Source organism: Sodiomyces alkalinus, assembly GCF_003711515.1.
Source record: "Sodiomyces alkalinus F11 unplaced genomic scaffold SODALscaffold_19, whole genome shotgun sequence".
NCBI lineage: Eukaryota > Fungi > Ascomycota > Sordariomycetes > Glomerellales > Plectosphaerellaceae > Sodiomyces > Sodiomyces alkalinus.
The window spans coordinates 163,197-179,786 of record NW_021167097.1 but is presented as its reverse complement, the minus strand read 5'-3'; the positions used below and the strand labels follow the sequence as shown (position 1 = coordinate 179,786).

The following is a 16,590-nucleotide window of genomic DNA, read 5'->3' as shown; positions in this document are numbered from 1 at the left end:
AGCTACTATACTATTTCCTCTAGTAGGAGGAGTAACGATAAACCTATTCTCCCGTAAAATATCTATTATAACCCCCGCGAGCTAGGAGGTAGAAGTGCTACTCGAAGTAGCGGCAGGAAGCTAATTCGATACTCTCTTAAGTTCTTCCTTACGGAAGAACTTCTTATAATCGGTATCTTCTATTAGTTTAATTATAAACTTCACCGTTTACTTAAGTTTAGCGAAGGACTACGCGAAATTGGTTAGTCAGAGTATTTAACTATAGAAATAAAGCGATAAACGCACCTTCTTATCCTCGTTATCCGACTCTTTATTAATTTTACGGACTATAATATAGTCGAATAGAATTTTAACTAATAAGATAAGGCCAGAAAAACTATAAGTATAGGTTAGCGGTCGTAAAGCTTAATAGCGTATATATCTTCGAGCTAATACAAAATAGAGTACACGATCACGATTATAAAGCACCTTAGATAAGGGGTAAGAACTTATAGAGGGTAGTATATATGGTTTCTATCCTTATACTTTTAGTAGCGGTTAGAGCGGCCAGGGACGGAAATATAGTAGTTAAATAAGCGCTATTTACCGGAATAAATACCCTTCACGTATTCTAGATAAGGGGGATTAAACGGTACCGGCATAAAAGCATCGGCGGTATCCTTATTATTCCTATTTCTACTACCCTTAGCAATCTTTTAAGGAGTTAGCCTAGAATAGCGCAGGGATATCGTAGACTAACACGCCGGAATAACTTACAGAAGCACCCTTCTTAGTACCGGCCTTACTCTTATTCTTTTTCATACTATTAGCCGAAGCCTTCTTAGCGGCGGCGGCACGGGTAACGGCGGATAGAGTAGGAGGGGCCTAAAACGAAGCTACCAGTTAGCACGCGCCACTAAAAACAAAGCTCCGATACTTACTATATCGCTGTTAATATTATTTTTATTACTATTGTTAGAAAAATTCGGAAAATTAGTTTAAGATCGTTAAATCCTTAAGAAATAACGGAATAAGTGGTTATAAGACGGAGGATCTAAAAGCTCTAAAACGCTGGTACAACGCCTTTCATTTATCTACGGAAGGCCCTACTATCATCTATTTACTATTACTATTAATAGCACTTTTCCTTTATTATTTACTACTATTATCATTATTTTTATTATTTTATAGCTTTTATTCCTGCCTTTTAACTCGATATTAAGGGTATTACACGACTCTTTAAGGCTATTTTAAGGTTAAAAATAAGGCTAGGTTAAGGTTAGGCTAAGTAATCGTTCCGCTAATTATAGCGTAATAATTAGGGGGTATATTATATTATATCACATAAGCTATAGTATAGTACTCTCCCATTAGTTAGAGGTGCCCTACTATCCTCGCTTAGAAGGTGGTAGATATATTTAGGACATATACACCCGCCCACTTTTCCTTTCTCTTTTATATACAATACAATTATATATTTCCTGAATCAACGCTCCCTGTAAGCACGCTCCCGTTAATTCAACACGAATTACATAGGCCACTACATAAAACCAGACCTTACTTACCGTCATAAACCGAGCTCCTATCCACGTCGCCAACCCCAATTACTCCCTTATCCTACTGGATACTTAAGGTTAAAAACGAACAGCTAGCTAATGTACCGATAATTACGGAGTAGGTAGATCTTGAAACCTGGAGAATGTTTGCGTTAAACACGCCACTAACAGGCCGCCTCGTCAAGAGGTCTACAGCGTAATCCCTCTTCAACGCATACCTTAGGTAGTCGAGGAAGGTCTTCCCAACTACACCTTTTTCGTTTCGCCTAGAACCGTTCCTATATTAGGTGAACTTTTATAGTCTTCGACTTGGAGAGAAGCCCGTTCCCAAACCCGTGTCTTTATAACGAGTCTCCTCTATATAACAAACCTACTTTTCAACGAGATAAAGGATTCCCTGGGTGCAAACCTTCCAAGACCCTGGAAAACGGGGACATAGCCCAAAAAACTTGTCCAATGCCACGGTGGACTTGTCTTCACCCTCAAACTCCATTGGCCATGATAGACATAAGTATTCGTACTTGCCTAGTAGTACCTACTCCGTGCATTAATCAAGTTCGAATACCTATCACTATGGGCCAGACTACGAAGACACCGCGTTTGAATTACAGATACCCAACTTATATATACCGATTAAGTCGCCACGTATACTTATTAATTCTTTTAGTAATGGGTACTTATGTGTTTTCCATATAGATATTAACGAACCGCCTTTATAGCGATAAGATATACTAAGGAAGCTGCCTTATACTATGTAGTAGGAGGAGGAGGACGACGACGAGAAATCACGTACTCCGGGAGTCATAATAAGGCCTTGTATATTATTGTCCTGTACACTAATTCGGACGTGATCTCGTAGTCCGGCCCATCATTATACTGTCCAAGGTCGAATCAAGTGGGACGGAGCGGGTGAACTCACTGCGAGTCCGTCTGGTCCTGAAGCAAATGAGCAAATAAGACTTCGACCACGTCTAAACAGGCCACCGATGATAGAGTCCCCGAGGGTAAGACATCTGCGGAGACGGCCTCGTGATACATCTTGGGCCTTGAGAGCAATGAGGACACTGGTATCGAACCACATCGCACCAATGATTCGGAAATTCGGTTTGCAGGGAGTCTGCGATTGGTCGCGCTGTACTCTCACGGCCACGGTACAAATCCCGAACATACGGCGGTGTACCGTGTACGAAATGATTAGGTGTTCCGTCCAGGGTACCTTCGGTTACATAATTTCTCCACATCCCCCCCAATCAGGGGATCCCAATCGCCTGTCAATGCCCCCCACTGGGTCAACCTTTCCCCGCCGTCGTACGAAGCACGACCTAGGTACACGTATATCTCCACTATCATTAAAGAAACAATATACCCGCACCCAACACCTTCTTCACTCTCTCTGCTGACAACGCATAACATCCCCATTTCTTCCCTTTTTTTTTTCTTCCTTTTTTTCTTCCTTCGACCTTTTTCTTTCCTCTTTTTCGTCCTTTACGCCCAAGACTCCGCGGGCATCTCGATCCATATGGCCTCCCGCACTACCCTCCCAATGCAGCCTGCCGTCGATTCCTGAATTCTACCCAACCGACCCAGATCCTTGGACTTCGCGATTCTGTTAGTAGACCCTCACTTCCTCTTCAACTGTGGCCATCCGACGCCAGGACTGCCTACTCAACACCCCACCTGGATCGGCAACGAAACATCGTCCGTCCCTCGCCGTTTTTCGAGAACCCCGATTGAGTTCTCTTTGGTTCACGACTCTGGACACTGCCGCCATCTACTCATGCTGTGAATCGCGTCCCGATGCATTAAGAAAAGTGCCGAACTACCCACTTCTTCCACCCCCCTCGCTTCGCGTCCTTAGTTTTAAGGACCGCTTCTATCCGCCAAGGTGGCTTCCGACGTACCCCTCGCATCGTCCGGTGTTTTGTCCGACATCACCGCCCGACTGCCCGCCTCCGTTCAGGTCTACCTGGACAAGTCCCTTGGTCCCATCGCTGCTACCATCACCGAGTCCTCCCAGCGCCTTGCGTCTACCCTTGGCGTCCACCCCGACATCGTTCTCTACAGCTTCGTCGCCTGCATCATATTAGCAGTCCCCTTCGCCATGGCACACTATGGCTGGTCGAGACGCGGCTCGGTATCCCCATACAGCTCCTCGCTCGGGGCCGGCGGCGTGCCCAACGTGACCGATGAGGACTACAGCTACATCACATCGCAAGATCTCCAGGATTCCTTCCCGGAATCGTCGACGACTCCGAGGTACGCGCCGCGACCGCGCCCGACCGCCCCGGCACCGGAAGACGATGTCATCCTCATTAATTACAAGGGGGCCACCTACCCAGCCCATTTCCCCCCTTATTCCATCGGTGACGGCAAGCTTCGCGTCCGCGACATCCGCGACAGAATCGCACTGGAGCTCGATCTCTCCGACCGCCGCGCCCGTCGAGCTAAGATCCTCTACAAGGCCCGTCAACTCAAGGAACCGGCCGCGCCCATCCGGGACTACGGCGTGAAGAACAATAGTGAGGTCCTAGTCGTGTTACCGGAGGGGGCTGCGGATGAGGGCGACGACCTGTCGGGCGAGGAGATGGTTGTCGTCGATGCACCCCCCCGCGATGCAGACGACGCGAGGAAACGCCGCAAGAGAAAGTCCAAGAAGTCCAAAAAGACGCACCACCCCAACGACATGGCCACGAGCCCGCACGACAGCGCCTCTTCTTTCTCCGTGCTGAGCCGCGATTCCGACGCGTCTCCGTCGTCCCCGAGCTTGAGACACCCGGTTTCGGGGCCCATGGCTAAACTCAACGAGATTGAAACCTATTTCGTGACCAAGCTGTATCCTCTCTGCGAGGCTTTCATCCGCGAGCCCCCCGCCGACAAGAAGAAGCGGGAGGACGACCATCGGCGGATCACCGAGACGGTGATGCAGCATATCATTCTGAAGCTCGACGAGGTGGAAATGAACGGAGACCAGGAGGCTAAGAGATGGAGGAAGGACATCATCATGAAGGTACAGCGCATTCTAAAGGAGCTAGACACTAGACTAAACGGATAGTCGGGGTTATTGACCCACGACAACTTGTCGTTTTAGCAAGGCGTAATGGGGTCCAGAATGAGTTGTTCGGTTTTCCGTTCATATACTGCGTGGCCCCTGAGGAGATGTGCACTTGCTCACCAGTTTGTCAGTGGCGGATTGCATCGACTTGCATCCACTTCGATTTGCTTGGGAAATGTGATGAGCTAAGCGCCGTGGCGATGTCGACTTTCCCTGTTTGGCGGAGTATCGAAATAGATCTTCATCACTGTCTGAGAACGAGGAGAACTGTCTTGAAGGAGTTTGTAGTCGAGGGAGTTGAGTTGTCAAAGGGGAAGGCAGTGGACTAGACGACCATCACTCGATAGGACCAGTCATGGGAATGTGACATTGGAATCCAAAAGATTATCCAGTCCTCTCTGACAAGGCTTCAAATCAACAGCAAAAAATGGCGAAATCGTGGCCTCGTGACACTGACCGGCCGTGATCTTATGGCTGTTGGGCGGAAATGGGCGAGGGAACCTCTCTGTGCCTCTGGATCTGCTCGAGTTCGCAGCAAATTCCAATTGATATCCGCAGCTCGTACTTCGTATATCAGCTGGTCGTTAATGCGATTAATAAGCAACAAACGCAGTAGGGAGTACGAAGAACGGAGTACGGGTCGTGCCTCATACAACGTACAATGCGGAGTGAACGCCGCCGCCGGTCGGCATAAGTGACAAAACGGTGTGCGCACGTGACACAGTTCCTAGGTCTGCAACCCTAACTCGCCAGAAAAGGGCGACCAGCCCTCTCGCTTGTTCCGGACACCACCATTCCCGAAGCGGCTAGGGCGATTTCCCACCACAAGGCACAATCACCGTCCACCTTTGGGGCCAGCGTGGGAAGCAAATTTCGGCCGGACGTCAAGTTGTCGCGAACCCTCTTTTCCTCCCACCCTTCCACCAACGACCTTACTAACGACCCAGCTCAACAGCACAAATCTCCGCGAGGCACCAGGGCCTAGAGGTTTGTTCACGAGCTGATTGTTTTCTTGTTCATTTTCATTCTGCGGTGACGGTTCGGATACGATGTCGTCCTTCGAGCAGGTGGTGAGTTGGTTCTCAGAGCCCCCCTCCCCTCCTTCAGTTTTGGGTTGGCGATGCACACCGATGGCGATGGGCAGGATGCACGGTGAAGGTTAAGGGGGACAAGAAAGGATGCGTCGACGACAGATTGCATGGATGGACAGGGGTCGCCATCGGGTTTTCGTTGCTCAGCCGCCTTTTGTCATGCGCTGGCACCTCGCCGTCGCTTCACATTGCCGACCACCAGCAACATCCCAAGTATTTTGACTGACAGCTCGCAACTTGCAGGTCGTCATTGACGGCAAGGGTCACCTCCTTGGCCGTCTGGCCTCCATTGTCGCCAAGCAACTCCTCAACGGCCAGAAGATTGTCATCGTCCGCGCCGAGGCCCTGAACATCTCCGGCGAGTTCTTCCGCGCCAAGCGTACGTCGATTCTCTCACACTCTCTCCCCACTACCATCGATTTCACCGGAGGACACGGAGCCAGGAATGCAAGAGCAGGCTGGGAATTTTGGATGGGATTGGGTGGCTCGTTGTCGGAATGGAATAAGAGGGAATCTGGTGGACAGAATGGGATAATGGCTGACATTTCCGGCTTTGCAGTCAAGTACCACGCCTACCTGCGCAAGGCCACTCGATTCAACCCGACACGCGGTGGTGAGTACATTCCTCCAACCTGACGGCCACGACGACGGCCACGGCCGCGGCCACAGCCGAGTAACCCCAATGCCGGGGATGGACGGACGAGAGTTCTGACCCGCCGACAGGTCCCTTCCACTTCCGTGCTCCTTCCCGAATCTTCTACAAGGCTGTCCGCGGCATGATGCCCCACAAGACTGCTCGCGGTGCCGCCGCCCTTGAGCGCCTCAAGGTGTTCGAGGGTGTCCCTCCCCCCTACGACAAGCAGAAGAAGATGGTTGTTCCCCAGGCTCTCCGCGTTCTTCGGCTGCAGCCCGGCCGCAAGTACTGCACTGTCGGCCGTCTCAGCCACGAGGTCGGCTGGAAGTACCAGGATGTTGTCGCGAGGTGCGTTCTATTCCCTGGGCTGCGAAGTGACGAAGAGAATGAATCAGAAATTGTGGGTGAGACGACGGTAACTGACATGGGGTTCAACAGACTGGAGGAGCGTCGCAAGGCCAAGGGTGCTGCTTACTACGAGCGCAAGAAGGTGGCCCAGCGACAATTGGCCGATGCCAAGAAGAGCGCCAAGGTGGACGAGAGCACGGCGAAGGCCCTCGAGTCCTTCGGCTACTAGACTCCCACTCCCCCCCCGACGCGAATCTTTTTCGACAACAAACCCCAAAAGAACATTGGCCCTCCCCATCCCGCGGCCGGTTTCCCACCCGCCTTGCGAACACAAACCTAGGTTATCGGAGTCCGGCTGGGGTGGATTCTCGCGTGTGTTTTCCACGGTCCCATTTTTCTACGCGTTTTTTCTTCCGACATTTAGAGATTGGCGTGGCGGTTCACGAAGGGAAAATAACCACTCATCATCATTTTTGCCAGTGGGCAGCAAGGGCTGGGTGGTCATGGGAGGACGGACGCTGAAAATGTTTGTGTCATAACAGAGACAACGTCGGTCGTCCCGAATACAAAATGAAACCAAGTCAAAGAAGAACGATGACATGACATTTCTTTTTTTTTTGTTCCTTTTTGTCTTTTTGTTTCTTCCCGAGGCTGTGTGAGGCGATGGTCCCGTGGTAGCTGTGTGCAGGAAGACATAATTCTGCCAGGAATGTATGGCGCTTTTGGGCAGTTGATTTCCTGGAGGAACCCTGGATGCTAATAATAACAGCTTGTGCATTTTTGTCTATCTCCCGCGATCTACAGCCGGAATGTAAAAAGCCACCGGACCTTTTGAGATCTTTATGGACTCGGTTAGAGCCGTCATCTGACGCACTTCCACCCTTGGTCGCAAATTGGATATCGTCATTCGCGTATGATTGCCTCGTAATTACAAGCTGAAAGGACAGGAAGCGTGTTATTGGTCGTACCAATTCGGTCAAGTTTGTTGTATTAAGAAATAACGTGCCTATCCGGCTTGATATTGTTGTCCCTGTCCCTGTCAAACAGAACAAAGACAACACGAATCCGGCCCCCGGAACACCCCGGTCAACCCACCCCACCTACCTACTACCCCTACGAAAGACTTACCGCCGCAATAGGTGCTCCCTCCCCAGAAACGTCCAGAGCCAAGCCTTCCAGAACGGCCCCTTGTCAACGTACTCAGTCTCCTCGCGCTTCACCTTGTCCCACAGGCTGGGCAACCCCTGCGCGCCCCATCGGCGGCGGACGTCCTCGTACGTGGTTTTGTCGAAGACGTCCCAGAACTCGTCCTCGGTGTAGTAGCAGTGGGCGTACAGCCACTTGTACCCGCCGAGGTCCCTCATCTTGGCCTCGATGGCGCGGTTGTCCTGGACGAAGACCTTGAAGGCGTCCAGGCCGAGCTGGGGGGTGTTGTAGGGCCAGTTGGCGCTCTTGATGCCCCAGAGGCCGATGTTCATCCACATGTCGCCCGACGATACCGACGACGACGACGACGACGACGACGACAATGTTGGCGGTTCGGGGGAGGCGAGGAGGCGTCCGGCCCAGAAGAAGCCGGAGGAGAAGAAGAATCGTCGTCGTCGGAGGGAAGAGGGGGCAGCTTGGCGAAGTTGATAGGCGCACGGGCACCGTCGGGGGTTTTGATGGGACAGAGCCAGAGAGGGTAGATCCAGAGTTTCTTGTGGGACCATTCTAGGAATTCCTGGGCGTTCTGCCGCGGGACGGCGAGGTCCTGGACTATGAAGCTCTGGGAGCGGCCGCTGTGGTGCATGGCCTTGTACATGGTGCGGGTGTGCATGGCCTTGTCGAAGAGGAAACGAGTGAGAGGGCCGGCGAACCAAGGTGGTTGGCCGTAGATGGCCATCCAGAAGGCGCCGCGGTCGTAACGAAAAAGGTAATCGGCGACGGGTACGCGGTTGATGACGCGGCCGTGCTCGATGGCCTCTTTGGGATCGCGAGAGGGGGCGAAGGGGCAGGTGTCGCAGTGGGTGTGGCGGGCGTGCGGGACGGAGGCGTGGGCGTGCAGCCAGAACCAGGGGTCTTGGGCGCGGGTGAAGCGGACGATGGGGGCCGGCTTCTTCTTGTTGTGCGTCGTCTTGGCCGACTCGTCGTCGTCGCTGTCCGGTGTGGGCGGATGAGAGTGAGACGGGGCAAGGCGTCCGGTGACAATGACGCCCGAGGAGGCCGAAAAGAGGATACCGTCGAGGAAGTCGATGGAAGGGTCGGCAGCGAGCGTATCGACGAGGGCGAGACCCTCGGCGGAGGAGTAGACGGGGTGGTACTCGACCTCGACGAAGCGGTCGACCTTGACGAGGCGAATCTCGAACAAGGTGCCGATGCCGAGGGTGCCGCAGGCCCCGGCGGCGGCGCGGAAGAGGTCCGGGTTTTCGTTTTCGTTTTCGTCGGCCGAGGCGCGCACGACGTGGCCGTTGGCGAGGACGAGTTCGATCCAGTTGACGGAGCGTTCGAAGACGCCGTAGCGGAAGGAGGAGCTCTCGGCGGCGGCGCCGGCGAATGCGCCCCCTACGGTGATGCCGGGGAACTCGGGAACGACTTCTGGGATGAGGCCGCGGGCGGTGGTGGCTGCGACGAGTTGGTCCATGGGGACGTTTGGCTCGACGAGGACGACTTGGCGTTGGGGGTCGATATCGAGGACGCGGTTGAGGCTGCTGGTGTCGACAACCTCACCGGCCTTGCGGTTGCTCAGGCGGGTGCTGTTGGTGCTGCCATGGTAGATTCGGAAGGCAATGCCCTTGTGGTAGAAGATCTTGACCTTCTCTGCGATGCGATACACGGCGGTCGAGTGTTGATCCATGGCTGGAGATGCGGGAGAGGTTGAAGGTCAGTCAGATAGAAATCGACGATTATGAGAACATGTGTCTGCGTCTTGTGACACAGGAGTATGATGCTTGATTGTTCATGTAGAAGCAGCCTAAAGGCACATGCATTCATGGAAGAAAATAAGAAGTAGGGCAAGTTATATAGTATAAGGACACGGGAGCGGTTCTGTGAGGTTTGGGGGGGGGGAGGCATGCAGGCGACTCGGGGGTTGCATGATGCATCTGGTGTTAGCAGGTCTGACAAGTTAATAAGTAGAACAAGGACAGAGACAAGTTTGCACAGATGCATGTATCGTAACCGAATCTTGATCTTTGTCCAGTAAGATATCGTCTGTCCGTCGTATAAGGCGTCGGACTCACGACTATGTCCGGGGTCCAGGCGGCAGGCCAGCAGCCACTTGCCAAGTGAGCATTGTGTGTTGTTCCATTCGAATGTTATTCGTGAAGTCAGATAAGGCATCGTTAGCGAGAAGGGGGCCAAAAGCCAAGCCCTTATCCAAGGGAGTCGACAGATTTTGTCTTCTAGTGTTTATCTTGTTCCTAATCATCGCATTCAAGCGATGTAAGTCCAACAGAGGAGAGGAAATAGGTGGCGGAATATTCCATGAAAGCGGGTGGATATTTTTGATGCTTTTGATAACTTTCGGTACGGTTGGTGCCCTTGCATATACGCAGTATTTATCTGGCTTTGTGGTGTATAAGGTAACCATCTGTCTCACATAAGGGGTTGCTTTAACTGTGTGGTCATCGATTGCAATTCTGGGGTTTTGGTGCTGGAAATAGTAGGATATTGGTGTTGGTGGTGATGAGGGAGAGAAGGGAATTGACTTTTGCTCTGACCAGGAGACTGATGGTCAGGGCGTCGACGCGTCGACCCTTCGACGCCCTGATATTGTGATTACTAATTACATCCCAGACAAAGTACATGTACCTTCATGGAGGATCGACTTTGACTTTAAACATCCCGAACCAGACACCTACACATGTATCGCAATGTCTGCGAGCATCAAATTAGTGCAGAGGAAAAAAGGAGAGAGAAAAAAGTACAGAAATGCAAAAATGTAATGACAGGAGTGGGATTTGAACCCACGAGGGTTGCCCCACCAGGAAGAGATGTCAAGGTTAACCTTAACCTGGCGCCATAACCAACTCGGCCATCCTGCCTCACGTGATGCAAGCAACTGACCAACCATCGCTATTATCCCTACTGCAACCTCAACCGTCAACTTGTCAAGCACTCCGACCCTCGTCGCTCGCTTGTGCATGACTATTTTGGTATCTACAAGGTAGACATAAATTCTGCCAGTTCCTTGAGAATACTTCGCCATGTAAGCAATAACACGAAGCAAATCATCTCTGACATAATACAGTGGCTTGGAACGGAGCCCAGAAAACGGACTGCAATGATCGTAGTCCCTGTTCTGTCCGCCATTTGCGTCTCGCCATTGAGGATTACGAGTCTACGACTTTCACCAAATCAATCGAACAATGAGCCGCATTACATGAAGGAAAGCACGACCTGGACTCGAGAACCAAACTCAAATCGGCCCTCCTGGCCCTTCCATGCTCCCCACTTCCCACACTTCCCAATCCCTTGTGAGTCTGTGACCTGTCTCCTCTGATTAACTTCCCTCTTTTTCTCCATCTCTTCGGACTCTTCACTCTTCCCTTCTGCTCCCCTTTCTTCCCCCCTGGGTCCTGGGCCCTACCTTAAGCATATTCAAACAATCTTCTGCATTCCTTATCACAGAGTAACCATGTGGTCATGTCCGACTTGCTTGGCCGGGGTCTCATCGACCAATACCTTGAACGCAAACCGGGCATCGACTTGGACCTCCAGACGATCCTAGTCTATCGGCTTCTTACCCGTTCCAACGACGGTCGAGATCTTCCCAGCGACGTTGGGCTGAAGGTCCTGCGATATCGCGCTCAAGTGAGCAAGATGAGGGTCGAGCTCAGCATCAATACAGCCTCGCTGCTAGCCCTACGGTCTGCATGCAGTGGTTCAGATGATTCGGATTCGGATGTGGACACCCCGTCCGAGTCTGACTCGAACGAGAATGACTACTATCTGTCCGACATGGGCAACGACCCCCGCCGCAGTGACATGGGCAGCGCTTCGTCCTCTGGCTACCGTGCGGACGTCGAACCGGATTCCCAAGGCGAGACGACCCAAGGGCATGAGCCGCATGACAAGCCCGAAGCAGAGAAGACACAGGACGCACTGAAAAGGGGACGAACACCGGGACCAGAACAACGTCAACCAGTATTCGATTACAACAACATGAATCTCAAGTAGGTCAACGAGAAGAGCTTGAAACGAGTACAGAGCGGCCATCATGCTGGCTCGCGTCATCGCCTACTACACCCCCTGCGCTTCTTCGCATCGGTCGTCAACAACCACGCTATTCGCAATGTCGTTGGCGAGGTCATGGACGATATTCTTGACAAGGTTACTGGCCATGTCGTTGGCGATGCCGCGGTTCCCAATGGCATTGACGATACCAACGGCCACGTCAATGGCAATGTCAATGGCAATGACAGTGGCCATACTAATAGCATTGGTAGTGGTAGTGGCTACACCAATGGCATTGACGATACCAACGGCCAGGTCAATGGCAATGTCAATGGCAATGACAGTGGCCATACCAATAGCATTGGTAGTGGTAGTGGCTACACCAATGGTATTGATAGTGGCTACACCAATGGCACTGGCAAGAACAGTGGCAACGACGCTGACGGCGAACATGAAGATGCCGGCAGCGAGAACGTTTACCTGGACTACGACCATGACAGCGGCAACGGCAATGGCAGCCACAGTACCAATGGCAGTGGCAATGACGCCGATGACGAACATGAAGATGCCGGCAGCGACAACGTTTACTTTGACTACGGCCATTCACGTTTGTGACTCCCTACTCCCCCCTACCCCCTTACCCTTTCTTTTGAGATCCCCTGCTCACGAGTCACACCTGGATGGAAAAGAGACGATGGGTGCTCCCATTAGACAGGACCCGGACATGCCGTCCCAAACGCCGCAGTCGAAGCATTGGCAAACCAGACTCGCCGGCTTCAGGGACAGACTGAGCACCTCACCTCCTATCCGGACGAGGTACCGGAACAGGCGCCTGGAGGATGTCAACTTTGAGCGGGGTGCTCGGTATTGGAACACCATAACGGTCGAAAAAGCCGTTAGACTCGTCGACTCTGCAAACCGTTCTTCGCCAAGACGTGCGGGGGCGTCTCATCAGGTTCGGGATCCATCACCTCTGCGCCGGTCCCTTTCGCCGCAGGACGACGTGTGACTAGGAAGACTGTTGAGGAATCAGGGGAATCAACTTCATGCGATACCAGTACTATTATGATACCAGAGGTCGGACAGCGTTGGATTACTTTTCGTTTTGTCTCGCTATACGGGGTTGTTTTAATCTTTAGTCTTTTAGAGTCGAAGCGTGATTATAACTATCTTCATCGTGTTCCTCTTGATCCCACTGCGCAACAGAGTGACCGGTGGACATCAGACCAACTAGATTAGAAGACTCGTATTTGACTTGACAGTCCACCAATATGGAAACCCATCGGATTTCGGCATGCGCAGGCGAGTAGGCAAGCACGTGCGGGCCTGCGGCTTCATGCAGTGGCACACTCCAAGTTAAGAGGTGGAAGATGCCCTGATGCTGTGTTACGGTCTGTACACGCCAAACTACCAACATCGTAAGCACCGCATAGCCGATGTGGCGAAGCTGACGGTCCAGCACAGACGAAAAAAAGAAAAAGGGCGAATAAAATTTTCGACAGGAGCATGGCAGACGCTCTTCGCCATTGGGAATCTGAATTTCCTTGGACGCCATACAATGCATGATGATACATTTTTTCCCACCCCTCCCCCACCGCCCCTTCATTATAAGGATATGAACACGCTAGAATCTGGTGGACGAGAGGTGGTCAGTCAAGCTCGAAGAAAGGACAAAGAAACAAAAAAAAAAGGAAAGGAAAGGAAAGGAAAGGAAAGGAAAGGCAACAAAACCCACCGTATCTCGTAAGACCCAGCCCTGGTCATGTACCGCACCCACTTGACACTGGGATAGTTGCTCTTCTCAAACACCTTCAGGTACCGCACCAGCAAGCCGCTGCTGGTGAACATGAGCAGGCTAAAGTCGAGGCTGAGCGGCGGCCGGCTCCAGGCGCGCTGGTTGGTCATGCTGGTGAGGTGGGCCTCGGCGCTGAGGACGTACTCGCTCTGGCCGGGAAAACGGCCGACCTTCCAGACGATGGCGTTGTCGGAGGGCTCGTACTTGGCCTTGCCCTGGGTGCAGCGCTCGGTGGTCTTGGCGGTGTTGAGCGGGGTGGGGATGCGGACGACGACGTTGGTGGCGAAGAGCTTGGTGCCGAAGTTGGCCTTGATGCCGATGCTGTACTCGACCTTGGTGCGCCCCACCTCGTTGACGATGGCGTGCACCTTGAACGGCAGGTTGACGTTCTCGGTGGCGCGGTAGCGCATCAGCTCGAACTCGCCGTCGGGGGGCACGAACGAGATGATGCGGTCGCTGTCGAACTTGCCCAGCTTGACGCACTGGTGGAACTGGCAGTCCTCCAGGCTGACGCTGCCGGCCGCCGCTTTGGTGGCCTTGGTGCCCATGCGGTTGCCCGAGGGGAGGCTGTGCAGGCCGTCGTGGTCGAGCAGGAGGCGGTCGTTGAGGCCGAACTTGCACTCGGGCGTGCCGGAGAGGTAGGCGCGCATGACGATATGGCCGGTCACGTCGGCGCGGAGGACGGCTCCCGTAGCCGACATGAGGAGGTTGACGTCTTCGATGACGTCTACAAAGGCCTCGTTCTTGCGGTACTTGACGTCCGCTTTGCGCCATGAGAGCGCCCCCGTGGCCTGCATTGTGATCTTGGCCGAGTCTTCGGCGGCACGTTCGGACTTGACGCCTTCGGTTGTGATGTACATCTTAAGTGTGTCGGTCTCGGTATTTTGTGGGTAGCCGAAATCGATGATCTCTGGGAGGACGTGGCGTGTTAGCTGGGGACTTGGACCTTTTTTTCTTTCCTTTTTTTTTTCCTTCTTCTTTTTAGACAGGCCCGGACACAAGGGAAGAACAGAGCGGATAGTGAGGACAGACCATCGAGCAGCTCGTAGACGAGGACAAAGTTGTTCTTAACGGCCTCCTCATCAAACTTGCCGAAATAACCCTTCCCTAGGGCGATGAGGCGATAGAGAAACTCAAAGACCAAGGCGGCATTGGCGTTGCTCTTGGTGATGGCCACCAGGTAGATGTTCTCGTGCCTGACATGGCTAAAGGTGGTGCTCCCCAGCGTCAGGATCGGCGACCGGACTTGGGGGTTAGAGATGACCTGGATGCGGAAGACGTCGGCGAGGCGAGGGCGGCAGTCGTTGCGAAAGGCTCGGAAGATGAGGTTCTCGCCTTTTTGGTTGAAGACGAGGATGCCGGAGAGCATCTTTGCCTAGGCCCTGGAAGGGTGTGAGACCACCGGGGGGGGGTCTCACAGGAACGGGGACGGGGACGGGGACGGGGACGGGGACGGGGACGGGGACGGGGACGGGGAGGGGGAGGGAGACGGGAGACCGGGAAGCCGAGGTTTAGGCGGGGAGGAAAAATGTATCGGCATCTGACCGAGAGGACCGGCAAGACGTGGTGGGCGGCGCCGGGAGGGGTGGAGGCGGGTTATTCGTGCATCGAAGCCGTTGTCGTCTCGTTCGGTCGGTCGGTCGGTCGGTCAGCTGTCAGGGGGGAGGAGATTCTGCCGCGACTCGAGGGTGGATATGGTCCAAGGCGGTGAGGGTTGTAGATTAGATTATCCAATGCATTCAAAGATGGTTTCATGTTGAGTTAGGTAATCAGTGCGGAGAAGGTACGCGTAATCCCTGATTACCTAACGCTCAACGGGGCATTTTCATGTCATCCGAAATGGAAAGTGGGGTCACATGATTTGGCTTGTCGGAGCACAAACCCCAACCATCTGCCGAGCCATCCAAGAGAAATGTCGCGATTCTGCATTTCGGCCTCTTTCCCCTCTTTCCCACTCTCCGTTGATTCCCCGTCTTCCCCAATTCGCCCATCCACTCTTTCAGACTTTCTGCTTACATATACCCATTTTATGACCATGTCTTCTGTTCATGTAGACACGAGTGCCATATTGTTGGCAATCCCGGGCGTTATTAACTCATTGCCACTCGGATATCCGGAGCTTGGCGCTCAGTTACCGCGCCTTCGCCCCCGTCGTCCAAATGAGAGACGAAGCGAAGAAGCCAGTGGATGATGCGGAGGATCATTATCGTTTCCCTCTCTTCCCAAGGACCCTGATACCACGACTAACACTAAGCCTTACCCCCGAATTATCATATGTTCTGCCTTGATCCTCCCTGTGCGAAGATCAACAGATCAACGGATCAACGTATCAATACCTCTTCGTTCAGCACCACTGCTGACGATCTATTCCCATCACTCTGGAACGTGAACGTCTATCAAAGCTTGTCTCTACTTGATCGTCAAGCTTGTCCGTCTCGATGCACTTGGCCATGTCGACTCGGCGACTCTCGAGCCACGTCGTTATGGCATTGCTTTGCCCACTTTCAATCAATACGAAATGAACCCTTGCCAAGTGGCGAGGCCCGCATCTCGGAGCCGTTGCTCCTTTCCATTTCGGTCAATCTCTCAATTCACTCAATGGGGAGATCGACACTGACATTGCAAGATTAGGAAAAAGAGACCATCTGAGGCTCCCTCCACTCCAACCACGTCCAGCTTTACAACGTATAACGTACTCGAGTGCATCGATGTGAGGTGTATTAAGGATTAAGAACCGCGAAATGAATATTCGGAGATCAAGAAAAGATCAACTGCATCATGCCACTTGCAAAAGTACGACCAATGTTACCATTTTCTATCGTACCGGCATTCGGCCAGGCGCCACTGCTTCAATCAGCTCCGAGAATGTGACCCTGAAGAAATGACGGTGCCTGACTAGCCGGCTCTCAACAGGGTCTGCCTCCGATGTTTACCCCCATCAGGCGCCTCTAGGACGAGTTGAAGGACCTCACAACGTA

General features: G+C 52.8%; 7 protein-coding genes and 1 non-coding gene across 8 annotated transcripts in view; 5 read left to right on the top strand and 3 right to left on the bottom strand.

Annotated features, from left to right (window-relative positions):
- Positions 1 to 3,495: 3,495 nt before the first annotated feature.
- SODALDRAFT_286362 (hypothetical protein) lies at positions 3,496 to 4,587 on the top strand (the record flags this gene model as incomplete). Its single annotated transcript, XM_028608532.1, has 1 exon — positions 3,496 to 4,587. A coding segment is annotated over one exon (1,092 nt), but the record flags the coding sequence as incomplete, so codon positions are not given.
- A 930-nt stretch (positions 4,588 to 5,517) lies between these two features.
- On the top strand, positions 5,518 to 6,973 carry SODALDRAFT_87730 (60S ribosomal protein L16). The gene is made up of 5 exons (XM_028615755.1): positions 5,518 to 5,657; positions 5,922 to 6,057; positions 6,238 to 6,291; positions 6,402 to 6,660; positions 6,751 to 6,973. The coding sequence occupies exons 1-5, from the start codon at positions 5,637 to 5,639 to the stop codon at positions 6,887 to 6,889; spliced, it is 609 nt and encodes a 202-aa protein (XP_028462326.1). The 5' UTR covers positions 5,518 to 5,636; the 3' UTR covers positions 6,890 to 6,973.
- Positions 6,974 to 7,645: 672 nt separating this feature from the next.
- SODALDRAFT_329770 (FAD-binding domain-containing protein) lies at positions 7,646 to 9,555 on the bottom strand. The gene has a single exon (XM_028611035.1). The coding sequence runs from the start codon at positions 9,494 to 9,496 to the stop codon at positions 8,135 to 8,137; it is 1,362 nt and encodes a 453-aa protein (XP_028462325.1). The 5' UTR covers positions 9,497 to 9,555; the 3' UTR covers positions 7,646 to 8,134.
- Positions 9,556 to 10,586: 1,031 nt separating this feature from the next.
- Positions 10,587 to 10,685, bottom strand: SODALDRAFT_t222. The gene has a single exon. It is a non-coding gene; the product is annotated as a tRNA-Leu (tRNA).
- Positions 10,686 to 11,820: 1,135 nt separating this feature from the next.
- On the top strand, positions 11,821 to 12,969 carry SODALDRAFT_353824 (hypothetical protein). Its single transcript, XM_028613666.1, has 2 exons — positions 11,821 to 12,424; positions 12,507 to 12,969. Exons 1-2 carry the CDS (start codon positions 11,953 to 11,955, stop codon positions 12,824 to 12,826), a joined length of 792 nt encoding a protein of 263 aa, XP_028462324.1. The 5' UTR covers positions 11,821 to 11,952; the 3' UTR covers positions 12,827 to 12,969.
- Positions 12,970 to 13,470: 501 nt separating this feature from the next.
- Positions 13,471 to 14,981, bottom strand: SODALDRAFT_337997 (adaptor complexes medium subunit family protein; the record flags this gene model as incomplete). Its single annotated transcript, XM_028612740.1, has 2 exons — positions 13,471 to 14,522; positions 14,645 to 14,981. The coding sequence occupies 2 exons, from the start codon at positions 14,979 to 14,981 to the stop codon at positions 13,471 to 13,473; spliced, it is 1,389 nt and encodes a 462-aa protein (XP_028462323.1).
- SODALDRAFT_382445 (hypothetical protein) lies at positions 14,650 to 16,497 on the top strand (the record flags this gene model as incomplete). The annotated part of the gene is made up of 6 exons (XM_028615234.1): positions 14,650 to 15,300; positions 15,460 to 15,682; positions 15,732 to 15,820; positions 16,015 to 16,145; positions 16,239 to 16,327; positions 16,407 to 16,497. The coding sequence occupies exons 1-6, from the start codon at positions 15,141 to 15,143 to the stop codon at positions 16,495 to 16,497; spliced, it is 783 nt and encodes a 260-aa protein (XP_028462322.1). The 5' UTR covers positions 14,650 to 15,140.
- Positions 16,468 to 16,590, top strand: part of SODALDRAFT_87703 (hypothetical protein) — a 930-nt gene continuing 807 nt past the window's right edge. Inside the window, exon 1 of the mRNA XM_028615754.1 lies at positions 16,468 to 16,587. The gene's annotated coding sequence lies outside the window, so the exon portion shown is untranslated. The remainder of the gene's footprint in view (positions 16,588 to 16,590) is intronic.